The 13565-nt window shown below is 41.2% G+C and overlaps 2 protein-coding genes across 9 annotated transcripts in view; one reads left to right on the top strand and one right to left on the bottom strand.

Moving 5' to 3' along the window:
* gab1 (GRB2-associated binding protein 1) overlaps nucleotides 1-2884 on the top strand; it is a 69951-nt gene extending 67067 nt beyond the window's left edge. For all 7 annotated transcript variants that reach the window (XM_083765291.1, XM_083765290.1, XM_083765289.1 and 4 more), the window contains 2 exons: nucleotides 227-355; nucleotides 642-2884. In XM_083765291.1, coding sequence (XP_083621417.1) covers nucleotides 227-355; nucleotides 642-800 — 288 coding nt within the window. In that variant the 3' untranslated portion in view covers nucleotides 801-2884. The remainder of the gene's footprint in view (nucleotides 1-226; nucleotides 356-641) is intronic.
* Nucleotides 1-13565, bottom strand: part of smarca5 (SNF2 related chromatin remodeling ATPase 5) — a 342548-nt gene that overhangs the window by 113594 nt on the left and 215389 nt on the right. The window lies entirely within an intron of this gene.

Raw genomic sequence — 13565 nt, 5'->3', positions numbered from 1 at the left:
AAACGGTTCTTCCAACTATTTTGTGTTGTAATTCTGTCTTCATTTTAGTTCTAATACTTTAATACTTCCACCCAATCATAGTTTAGAATTAACAACCTCTTCTACTGTAGTTGCCGTACTGTATGTTAATTTGTGTGTGCAGTGTACTTTACTTTAATCGTTGCCTGCATTAGTGCATTCCCCTCTTGCCAATTCAACAATAAGTCTTCTTTTCCTGGGTTTGTAGAACATTAAGCTGGGTCCACCCATGACGGCGGATGGGGGGAGCAGCCCCATGGTAAAACCCAAGGGAGACAAACAGGTGGAGTACCTGGATTTGGACCTTGACCCTGGCAAATCTACCCCACCTAGAAAGGTAGGACACCACTTTAACACTGCATTCATAGAGGTTCCCTATTCGCTGACTGGAATATAGACAGCTGTCTCGCATGAAGAGAACAGTGTCATATACATAAACAAACCCTACAAGAACAGTAAAATCATCATCCATATTACCCATTACAATGTTTTTATTACCAGTAATCGTAGTAGTAGTACATTATACGTACAAAATTATAACCAAGGTCCAAGAATACTGTGCTAGTTCTGTGATACATGCTGAATTTTAAGCCCCACCATTGGTTTTATCCCCTCTAATGCAGACGAAGAGTAATGGAACTGGCATGGCGGCTTCAGATGAGCGTGTGGACTATGTAGTGGTGGATCAGCAGCGAACACAGGCCCTGAAAAGCACCAGAGAAGCGTGGAATGATGGACGCCAGTCCACAGAGACGGACACACCCACCAAGGGAGCCAAGTGACCCTTGACCCCACTCAACCTGCCCGTACTGCTGGGCTTTCAACACTAGCGGAGGTCCTAGTTTCTGGGTTCTGGGGTCAGCCACCAGACCTTTAGCTGCTAGAGGGGGCCAGTGGACCTCCACTGAGCTGTCTTTCTTAGTTTACACTGCTATTCAGGCCAAGGACAGTACAGCCCTCCCAGTGGTAGGAAGGGGTGTGGGACCATTTTGGAATAAGCTGCACCCAGTACGGAAGCCAAGAGGGAAGGATGGACCTGGATGGGCTTGGCTTCTGAGTTCGCATGGAGTAGACTTGTGAACTGCTATGTCTGAACACTCACTGCCTCTGATGTTGGGATTTATTTTTATTCCGAATTTCACCGTTTGGGATGGGAAGGCACACAAATTCATGTCCTTGAATTACGATGCTGTTGGGATATCACATTGGGGAGAGTGAGTCAAATCACTTGATATAGCATGATCAAAATACGTATCCCAACACTTACTGCCAACCTGTTTGGTGTACCTGGTTATCAAGGGTGGTTTTGCTCCTTTTTTCCTCCCCTGTTTGAGTGTTCGTAAGGTTTTCCACGGACACATAGTACCTGAGGTCAATTTTACGATTTCTTCACTGATAATGTGTGGCTGGAGTTGCCCCCTCCAGCCAACCAGCAGCATGACTTCGGCTCTCCTAGACTACCAAATACAGCTTATTTTTCACAGACGAATATTAGAATATAAAGACAATGAAGTCACATTTATACATGATGCCCCAAGTTGAAGCTTTGGATTCACTCAAAGCTTCATAAAAATAAAAAATAAATCTCCTTTTTATTCCCCCAGCTACTTTTTAAGTGGAAGTGCTTTAATCTTTGTCAAGAGGAAAGCAAAGACTGTGTACAAAAGTGTTATGTATATAAACAGAAAAAAGTGTATTTTATTTGTACGGAATATCAAGAGCGTTTTGACGCGGAAGGCGTGTGGATTCTGCGGGGTGGAATCCAGTGGCCATCTTGTAGGTGGTATCATGACTGGTGATAATTAAAACCGAACATGTAACTGTGAGTAAAAAATAAGAAAGTCACTGGCTTTCTATAAGTTATGCAAGGTATCAAACTTAAGCCTAATTGTTACTTCGTTGCACAATGATCTCACTCACCATAACTTATTTTCAAGCTAATGAGTGAAAATCTGTCAGTTTGGAGATCAACAAAGTTGTGCAATGAAGTATAAATAAGGCTTTGGGCTAGAGAGGGAGAACAAATAGATAAATGAAATCAGGTACTCTTATGAAATGCATACTAATTCATCTATCTCATTTCTAATTTATTTTTCTAGTTATTTCATCAAGTGGGTTGTTTATCGACCAAACTAGCTCAGTGTTCTCAATCTAGATACAAATGAGTTTTAAAACCGAAAACCAACAGTCAATTAATTTCAGAAGTTAATTGATAAGTCTTCACTACATCTCTTTCTTCTGTTTAATTTATTTCAAATGACGAACCTTGGGTAGCCTAAATCACGGCTTCCTTATCTAGTAAACTTGATTCATGTTTTTGTAGATAGTGAAGAAGTTAGGTTATTCAATAGATCCTTTGCTTTACTAACTTTCACTCATGAAGGCTTGATATAGTTTGTCGTGCATGTCGTGTGGTGTCATGGGACGAAAATAGGACATCTACAAACTGCGTTTCATTGTGAACTTGAAACTTTCAGTGCACGACACCGGCATGCAACAAAGTATAAAATCTGCCGAAATTAATACTGCATCACAAGATCCTTTCGACAAGGGTCACTCAAAATTTCCAACTGCAAAATAGTAGGATATATGATGATTTTTTTACAACATTTGCCTTACTGTAAGTCCCAAGCATGTGCTACCATAAGAGAGAAGTCTTTGCTGTATATATTTTTGCCATCCACTATTCCAGCATGTATCATTTGAACTGAAAACTGTGCCTATTATGCCATCTTCATACTACTTTGTTCTTTCTCCAGTTGCAGTTTTGTTGTTATGAACTGCAAACGAAGCTGATGATGCTTTGATCTTTTTTAGTGAATCTAGAGAGAAATGTCCATTTTAAAAGTGAACTAAATAAAATACAACCTTTTAATGTTGTGTCCTCTTTGACCTTTTTAGCCCTGTTAGCAGCAGGGCTTTATGAATGTTAGTTGTCTACCACATCTCAGACACTACTGGTTGGAAGTCGCTGTGTACTTTAATGATTATTCCTAATGAGCCCGCTATACTCTTTCTGGTGACCCAATGGCCTTTCCTATATCGCCACCATGAGGCAAGAAATGTCCACTTGCACATGATGCATGGTGGACCCAGCCTTACCCAGGATGAACCCAACTGACTGGTGCTCATGGCCTTTAGTTTAGTCTAGTCTAGCCACCATTTGCCGGAAATTGCAGCTAGAATAGATAGATGTTATATTTTGCAGGATTTTTGTGCAGCTTTGTGTGTTTGTAACATGGAATGTGATGAATTGATTGGCTGAGTACAGAATGTGATGATGTATGATGATAGGGCAACCCATGTCACACAAGTGTGATTTTTATATTGATGTTGGAGAAACCATCCTTTTCACTTTTCCTAAAAGTTATGTTGTTTTTTTAAAAGATCTTTTAAATTGTTAACACAAGTATCTAAAGTAGGCTAAACCTTGTTCAAAATCGACAGGCGGAGGGCACTTTATCTGGCTTTCTTCGAGGGCCTTAGTGGGAGAATAGATACTGTTCAAAATTAAAAGCGTGGACACATATAAAGAGATTAGTGTGGGGACTGTGGGCAGGCAACATCAGGCTTTCATAAAGAAGAGCAAGGGAAATAGCACCACTCATTTTCCAGTTTTTCCAACTGCTCTCACCGCTCATTTGTTATAGCTATATATTTGCTTTTATACTAAACACATACTAACTGGTGTTAACATATAAATGTGATTTTGTCAAATTAGTTTCAGCAAATTCTATATCTCTAGCCATGGTCTTCTACTCTACTCTAAAGTCAAGGCTATAGCCTATATTACATTATCAAGGTAGTCTCTGCTACTCTACTAATGTAACAGACCTGCAGATTGGTTTGTCTTTTATGTGTTGCCTTTACTACAGACCCCTGACCTGCTGCAGCCAAGGTGACATTATTATTAGTATTATTATTATTGCCCATTAGCCTATTATTGTTTTCGTTTCTTTATTTTTTTTAGTTTAAAAATGTTGCCAAATAATTGGAAAAGGTGGCGGCGTATACAGCGCAGGCAGGCATTTAGGATAATGTTTTACCAAATGACATAGGTTTGGGTTTTTTAATTTTGACATACGGTAAACAAGCTTCCTCTAATCCACTTCCTCTTTGATTTAATTTAGGCGCTGCGCCATTAATAAACCAGCATGCACCTGCAAGAATTATCATACCCTATTTTATTCACATTTTTAAATTTCCCCATGTCTGTGACTGGAATAATGTGCGTGGATTATACGTTTTTCAACACTTCCAGCTCTCAGGATGTCGTGCGTGCGGTAAGACTTTTTTTCTTTTTAAACTATATAGGCCTATCATAATATGAAGAAACAGGCCAACGCCTTGTATCCTGAACGTGACTTAAGTCAAGAAAAAAGGGCTAATGCTAATTTAATCAGCTTGTGACAAAAAATGGTCACAAGCTGATTAAATTAGCATTAGCCCTTTTTTCTTTCTCTTCTTTTCTTTTTTTTAAACATGTGACGAATTCATAATGACATGTATCGATATGTCATTTTGGCCTACTTGACAAATTAATATTGTTACCTTTGAAAGAATGACATATGATTCAACCTCGTTCAACGACTAAACGAGTGGGGCCTGGAGGACTATGGAGGATTGTATTGATGAAGTCTAGCTAGTTTATAGACCAAGACCACTGTTTCTCAACGACGGAGGGGGTTCTTCTGAAATTAAATGAATGAAATCACATGGTAGTGGATTAGTACTATTAGTCTAGGGCCGGCTATAGACACAAAACTATTTGACTGGAACACTATAGAGTTTTTCTATTTAAACGCTAGGTGGAGCCCTTGTTTGAGAAACCAAGCGAGCTATCAAACTAATCAGCCAACCATTCGTCTACTGCCAGTTCAGCATAGGGTAGTCTACTTCTAGTTATATAATCATTGTGTAAATTTATAGGAGTTTGTCTGTTTGTGCTACTTTTAGTTAAATTAATAAAAGTTCCCTTGCTCCAGTGCAGTCTCTCTCCCGACGTCCCGGGTCCCGATCGAATGATTTGCCTGCTGTACAAATGCCCAATGCTCCAATTGATTGATTGAAATTTGTATTCACAGTTTGTAGAATGGGTACATTTCAAACGAAAGTAGGCTTTTTTACAGGGGCCAGTTTCAAATTGGAGCCGTTCCTATAAAGTGCTCTTTGAGTCAGAGCGGTTTTGAAGGAGTCTAGGGATTCACGTTTATTAATGGCTGTTTGTTGGGTTCCGTGTGTGTGTGTGTGTGTGTGTGTGTGTGTGTGTGTGTGTGTGTGTGTGTGTGTGCGCGTGTGCGTGCGCATTGCATGTCTGTTGCATGTATCCTACTACAGCATGTGTCAGTTGTGGTGTTGCACATTTGCAATGTCAACATCATCTTAAGATTCAGGTTGAAATATATTTTATTATTCAAATAATTTGGACAAGTTCATTGATACAGATGGTAGGCTAGATAAGACATGCAAGTAAACGGAGTAATGGACACATAAATAAATCTCACCTATATTGGGTCATGACTGACAGTTTGATTCTTCACACCAGCAGTTGGTACCATATATTGCAAGATGTTGCCTTGCATTCCCTATTGATTCTGTGTTACTTTGCCAAATGTGGCTTACACAGGTTGACGATTTAAAATGTTTGAGGTCCTTGGCTAATTAGACTTGTTAAATGACCTTGTGTCCTGCGACTCCTGCCATGACCGGATGGGTTAGCACAAACTCTGTCCACTCATTTCATTTAGTAGATTGCTGTCTGTGTCATCATCTAGGGATTATGTCCTGCCCTGGCCCCTTACTGATGCACATAAAACTGGAGATATTATTGCAGAGTGAGAGCATGTTGTATTGCAAATACAGAGTAGCCTATTTATTAACTGTGTGGGTTGTGATGAAACTTAATATTCTTCATGGATTGTTTGGTATAGTAATATAATGTTGCAATGTCTGTTGATATCCAAGGCCTTGTGCTTTGAACTGTAACAAAGAAATCTGTGAACCCTGTTGGAGACGCAGTCAGTTGATCCCGTCAGCCATAGAGCACCGAAGTCCTGACGTCACTGTCAGTAGAGGGGCGCCAGTCCACAGGTTTGTGTACTTTTTATTTGCATTGAAATCCCCATAGGGGGATTTTGGATCTCTTCATATAAGAACTGTGTTTGAAAAATAAACCGATCATCCCGGCCTTTTCACTCATATGGATATGAAGCATCGACTGAAGGTAGAAATGTACAAATATACCCAAAGATTAACACAATAAGCTCTAGAAACGAGTCAAACAACCCAGCGACTACATTTCCGGGTAGCGGGCAGCGGGGTGGCTGCAGTGTCCGTCGCACAACAGAAACATGTTAAATTGTTTTTTTATTGATATTTAATGTTTCGTGGTTACTACGAGTCGAGTCACTGCCAGCTGAGCTTACGCCAACGAGGAATCTCAGGAACGCAATGTGTTGACAGCTGGGCGTGACGTATATTAGCGACATTGCTTTCATACCCTTGTAGTTTCAAGGCTTTTGCGGCCACATTAATTAAATTTTCTCCAGTAACTGGTTGTATCAAATATGAATGGACATCATTAACGACGCACAGCCACCCCCATTTACATGACATAAACATCGGGACATAGGTTAGGACATAGGGACATTGCTGTTCCTTGGAGTGGTTGCACCACTCAAAAATACATGAACCTGTGGACTGGCGCCCCTGAAAGTGACGTCAGACTTCGGTGCTCTATTGGCTTGGTAGTGAATATTTTGGTATTCCCTGTTTAACCATTAGCCAATTCAATAATGTTTTTATTTTAACAGTTGTTATTATGCAGAGATAGCCTGACACCGAATTTTCATTTTGTTTCACTTCATTATTCAGACTGAAAGCCCTTCCCATGGCAGCATTTTCTAGGATGGGCGTTGCCAAAGCGTCAGTCTTCGGTGAACCAATCAAAATAGTAGCAACACAGATGATGTCGTTGTCAATCATATCATTGTGGCTAACCCGTTTGCTAACCAAACAACAACAAATAAAAAATAAATAACCCGTTTGCTAATAAAACAAACAGTCAACGAGCGCTACTAGCATGTAAAAAAATTAGGGCCGGGACTAATTGCGATTAATTTAGATTAATTAACTACAGAAAAATTAATCGCGATTAACTAAATTAATGCGATTAATAAATTTATCGCACCTTTTTTTCACCGCGGAACGTTTCTCACTGGGCGCTTTTCTATAGTACTGAAAACTGGAAATAATAAAAAGTCACCCCATTTTGTGTTGCCTAGAACTGGAGGTCTGACAAAAAACAGTAACAATATGAAGTAAGTACAGCTTTGTGATGTCACTGAGATGTACTTGATACTGTTACTATTTTTTTTTCAGACCTCCAGTTCCAGGCAACACAGAATGGGGTGACTTTTTATTATTATTTCCACAACAGGTATATTAATGACAGTAAAATGTTGAAAATTAGTGGTATCCTGTAGTCACTATTCGTTGATTCACTGGGATACCAAAGAACATTTAAAAAAAAAGGTTTCTCGCTGTTCTCGGGTTGAATATTGATATGCGATTAAAATGCGATTAATCTAGATTAATTAATCGCAAAGCCTCTGATTAATTAGATTAATTTTTTTAATCGAGTCCCAGGTCTAAAAAAAATATGGTAAAAATGTCGGATGATATTTCTTAAACATGACGTTTCTGTAAATGAACTATTTATCATAGGGCGATTTAATAGCCAGATCGACACGGTTGCAAGTTACCACAGTGGCGGCATCTATGTTTGTTGTTTGACGTCATGTGACAGTGCTGATGGCCAATCATCTGCTGCGATCAGATTTTTTATCTAGACTAGGCCCGCCATTGACCGAGTCACCGAAGCATCAGAACATATTTATTTACCGTGGGTAGCGATTCAGGGCTTGAGCCAGGCTATTAATGCAGAGATGAAAGCATCCAATTTGTATTTCACATCTCTCGTTTGTCCATTTTCCTGCAGTTGAGGATACTGTGATACCAAAGAAAACATGGGACATTAAAACATATCTCCAGCCTGCCTGGTGTGTGTGTGTGTGTGTGTGTGTGTGTGTGTGTGTGTGTGTGTGTGTGTGTGTGTGTGTGTGTGTGTGTGTGTGTGTGTGTGTGTGTGTGTGTGTGTGTGTGTGTGTGTGTGTGTGTGTGTGTGTGTGTGTGTGTGTGTGTGTGTGTGTGCGTGCGTGCGTGCGTGCGTGCGTGCGTGCGTGCGTGCGTGCGTGCGTGCGTGGCGTGCGTGCGTGCGAGCGCGAATGCTGCGCAGCGCGCAGCGCGCGTGTGTGTGTGTGTGCGCCCGCATGTCTGTCTGTCTGTCTGCTGTGAGTCGGTTGAGCTCGGGAGGGCTCTTTGCAGTATCTTTGGCAGTTCTGTGAGTAATCGAGCAGAGAGACAGTGCCTGGCTCCCAAACAGGGCCAACAGAATAATTATACGCCGGGCAGAGAGGCAGGCAGCTCGTGGGCCTCCGAGAGTGTGTCCTCTTGGACCCGTGCCGAGTCAGTCAATAAGCAGGCCTGGGAGCCAGGGATTCGCCTTGGACCCTGTGCCCTGCCTGCCAACCCTCTGTGGTCTGACTGTTTGTGTGACTGCCGTTAGTTCTGTGTGTGTGTGTGTGCGCATGCGCGTGCGTGTGTGCGTGCGTGTGTGCGTGTGTGTGTGTGTGTGTGTGTGTGTGTGTGTGTGTGTTTCGTTGGCTTGGGCCTCGCTATGTGTGCATCCTTTTGGTTTATTTAATGCTAACCGGTTGGCTAATTTGCATTCTGTTTACCAGAGGTTTAATGATCCTATAGCTTTTCTCTGCCAACATCTATCTAGCCATTGATCATCTACATTCCAACCTATAGTTCTGCGAAAAAAAGCACGAATCCTCACTCCTCAGTTTATATCAGATTTCATGTACGTCATTAATGCAATGTCTGCAAGTGACATGCAAGTTTGTATGTCTTTGTCTCACCCAGCCCCCATCATCACCATACCTTTACCATACCCCCTTTACTTGAATCCCTGCCTTTAGTTGGCTCTGTACTCTGATATTCTCGCAAGAATGACCTTTTACCCCCCAGGTCCTATGTATAACATCTCTCTGAACATCATCAGTGTGAATCTAGGTGGCCTCCTTCATACCCGGCTCTCTCTTTTTGTCCACAGATCAATCTTGCGTTGCCTTGTCCGACGCCAAAGTAACCAGCCAGAAATAACCTCTTGACATTTGGCCTCCTCAGATGCCCCCTGTCCATGTTCATGTCTTTGATGAGACATTTCTGTGGTCTCAAAGCTGCCTGCTACCACCTTCCTTCACTCTCGCACATCTGAGCTGCACAAGGGAATCCAACTGGGAAGATGGCAGATGAAAAGAGGACACTTTCTGCTAATTATATCCCCCTTTGGGTGTCCAGATAAAGAACAATGCTTCTCTAAAGTCCAGTTCCAGAGTAACGCTCACCTGTCTTCCTACACCATGCATTTCACATATCACATATCCTAACTGGCAGAGTGCCAGAAGACAGGATATGGATACATCTTACTTTTTTTCTTTTTTTTAAACCCACGCTCACTCACTCTCTCTCTTCACATGAGGCTGGCTTTAATCAGATTTAGGAGAAAAGCTGAAGGATTTCAGTTTTTGTGTGTGAGACTTGTAATATCATCAGCGAAGAGATTTGAAGCAGCCAAGCCATTACTGTATTGGAAAGGGTGGTAATAGTATTTAGAAAAGTGGGGATTGAATGGGGGCTGGTAATTCAGCTTATGATTTGCGCCATTTTCCACTCCACAGTTTTAGCTGCAGTTATTGCATATTCCTATAAGATCATTAAGTAAGGTTATATATTAATATTATTACCAGAGATTGTGTTGCTGAATATTGTTCATGTTGCATAATGAGGTAATATGTAGTCTTAGTTTTATGAATGAACTTGAAGTTGGCATAATTCACTCTGCTCACAGTGATTTGCTATTAACAAGAAGGATGTTTTGATGTCAGTCTGCCAGAACTTTCTATCCTGATGGACTTCCCAAATTCTGTCTTTCTCATGCATAATAAATAATAAAGATGGCACCGGAAGTCCCAGTTGCTCACCCAGCACATGAGGCGTTTTTTCCCCTTCTTCCGGGTTGGAAAAGTCGTGGGCTTCAAACATTTGGGGCCCGTCTACGTCATATAATTGTATTCAATTCAACTGAGCTCTCATGAACACGGTCGCATGAACGAGCAAGGCAAGTCGTGCGTGCGCATACAATTTCTGATACGCCTCTGTATTGGTGGTTTACTCATTAATGTAAATTGTAGTTAGTAATTAGGCTAAACTTTACTGTCCTTGTCCTGCACAATCCTTGTGCAGTAGTTCAGTGGCTTGCTGTACTGTAGCTGTTGCACTCACCTTGAAATTCTCACTCGCAGCAGCAAGTTCTCACAACGTTTACGGCTGTGTTGTGACCATAAGCCTGTGAACAGAACCAGTCCGGAAAACAGATCTGGGATTGTGGTGCTGCTGCGCTGCTTTCCGCCATGGTGCAAACATTTGTCTGCTCTAATTGGTTCAGTTTTCGGGACTCGGGAGTATGCTGGTCTGATTGGTTAGCCAAGCCAGTCCCCAGAAATTGCCCGGTCAGTCCCTCAGAAATCTCCCACCGTGCATCCTTGTAATCTCAACGCTGGGAGAGAAAGTCGCTGTGAAGATTCCATTCAGGGCTCTACTTTAAAAACAAACAAACAAACACCAGCTTCACTATTTCCTAGAATATCTTCAGGATGGTAGATCATTTGCTATTCCCTGATTTCTGTCAAGATGCACAGAGATGCAACACTTGGACGTGTTTCTCTCTCTCTTCTCACTATGCTGAAAAGCTGTGTTTACTGTACTGGAGTAGGGGATCTGCTGTTGTGTGCCAACAGACTTAATCTTTGATTGCTCAGCTGTGTGGTCCATGCACAGGATATTCTGCCTTCCACAACACACGCTCGGCTGTAGTGAGACTCGAAACAGGAATCCTCCTTGGATCTGTTCTTAGACAGGGGTTGGGGGCTGATATCTGTACATCTTTTTGCCTCTCTCTTCACTTTTCCATTTGTGGCGTGTCAGCTGTTCATGCACGGAGCCGGCTGTCTTACACAGCATCTTGGAGATTGCCAACCTTGACAGGATGTCAGCAGGACTGGTTGTCACATTACCGCTGGGAAATGTCTCAGTCAGGGGAATATTTTAAGTTATTTAAGAGGCATGTCTGCCGGGCCTTGTTGATTGGACTGGACTCTGAAGCCAGTTTGTCCTATTTACTACATTTATCAACGTCAATCATTGATCTATAGTTACTTCATTTTATTCTGTTAAAGGACCACTTCACCACTTTAAGGCACTTTTCAACCTATCTTCATATAACGGGTCCTCACTAATAATCATGATAAAATGGCACATTTATTTTCTGCAGTCTGTGTCTCATAGGAGGGCTGTGGGCAGTTCAGAAACCCGTCCACCAGTGACATCATCGTTAGGCAGATTAAACTTTTAAACAATATTCTTTTAGAAAAAAAAATATAATGGTAAGAACGATGGCTTCCACTTTCGCATTGCAACTTTTCAGGACTAGAAAGCCTTAGCTTGGATTCCCCATCGATGATATCACTGGTGGACAGGTTTCTGAACTGCCCCACAGCCCTATAATGAACACAGACAGAGTAGAAATAAATGGCGCCATTTTATCATGATTATTAGTGAGTACCTAGTATATGAAGATAGGTTGAAAAGTGGTGAAGTGGCCCTTAAATGATTTAAAAAAATGCATGCATATATCTTTAATGTAATTGACAATATTGGTTAAATTACATGGTGTATGATGAGAGGGTGCAAGGATGCCCATAAACACATTTCTATCCCACAACTGTGCCTAATATTTGATAATGCATCAATAAACTGTGAGGGTGTCCTATAAATTATATCTGATAAAGCTTTATCCGCACACCCTCAAATATGATGCAGCAGCATTGTGCAATATGGAGCCCTTACTGATAAGACACAGGGAATTAGGATAACAAGCTGTTGTATTTCAGAGTAAGGCGGCATCTCTCTCTCCCCAGTGGCACTTCCTCCTCATTCTCCATCCCTCGTCTGTCAAAAAATAAAATGGGCATCCAACAGACTACAGCAGCCAAAGTGAGACAAATCACACAAATAAGCTAACTACTGACCGACAATTAGAATTAGTCTTTGCGCAGATACAGATCGAAGTACAGTCGTGGCAATCTAAAATGTTTCGATATATTAATATCACACAATGCAGCTTAAATTCATCACTGTGGTACTGCATTATTAATCATTGGTGTTGAGAAGAGGAAGCTTCTGTTTACGGGGGGTGAACTACATCAGGGACTCCGCCTTGAGCCATCTAGCCTTTATATGTCTATGGTCCAGCCCTATGGAATATGGAATGCATGTGCTAATAAAAAGTACCAGTATTTAAAATATAGTTTTTATGCTCATATTAACCTTAGGAAGTATTGAGTTGTTCTTTATTAGCATATGCATTTCATACATTCCATATGGCTTGAACACACATGGGCATATTACATCATCAACCTGTGACGGAAGCAGTATGAATGAAAGATGATCTATTTATGAAATAAATACAATATTTAAGTGTTTTCAATTATAATGTATATATGGCATATTTGTCTTATTAGCCAGGGATCCTTGTAATGGATGTAAGTTGACTGGAGTACACTGCTTTTATAATAAGCAGAGAGCGCTCAACCACCGACATTCCCTGCTGTTCACAGTCACCACAGCCAGTTTCAGGAGGAAAGGCACAAGGTACCGTACTATACTCCCGTTGGCTGATACAGTTCCAACCTTCTCACGGTTCCATTTCCAGGACAGAGTGAATAGCCTAAACGTCTCAGAAGTAGGTAGATCTCCATTTAGTTTCCAGTACTGAAGTAACAGAGTTATGTCCAAGTAGTGTCATTATCCATGCATCTTATTCGTCATGACAACTTAGGCTATTAAATATGTAATACTGTAATACTGTTTACACCAATCAGCCTCTCAAACCCATGGCATGTTCCATTGCATAACATGCGTCAGCTACCGCCCCAAAAAACAGACATACAAGCTGTCGTTTTTGTAGGGCTTTTTGGAGTTTTACTTTCTCGGTGGCTTCTTTCTCCTTGCTTTACGTTTGCTTTCAACTAGGAACCATGCATGGATAATTGGATTGATTTTGTCTTCAAATGCCTGCATATATTTATTAGTAATATAATATAGTAGTACCAGTAAGACCTGGGGCGAGAAACGGATCTGCCTGGGTGATGGCAGACGGCTGGGCGAGCACACTAATATGGAATGAATTCTGTACTGGCCATATATGGAGCGTGTCTTGGGTGTATAGGGTTTGATGAAGTCAGATCAACAAGAGTTGCTGGCCGGCTCCATATCTATCCCATCCTCTTTATTATATTATATTATATCTTTATCTTTATTATACTTAACAAAGGCAAAGTTGGGATTTCACTTATTAATGT

The sequence above is a fragment of the Protomyctophum parallelum genome, assembly GCF_964188405.1.
Source record: "Protomyctophum parallelum genome assembly, chromosome: 5".
Lineage (NCBI taxonomy): Eukaryota > Metazoa > Chordata > Actinopteri > Myctophiformes > Myctophidae > Protomyctophum > Protomyctophum parallelum.
This window is presented reverse-complemented; position numbering and strand designations above follow the sequence as displayed.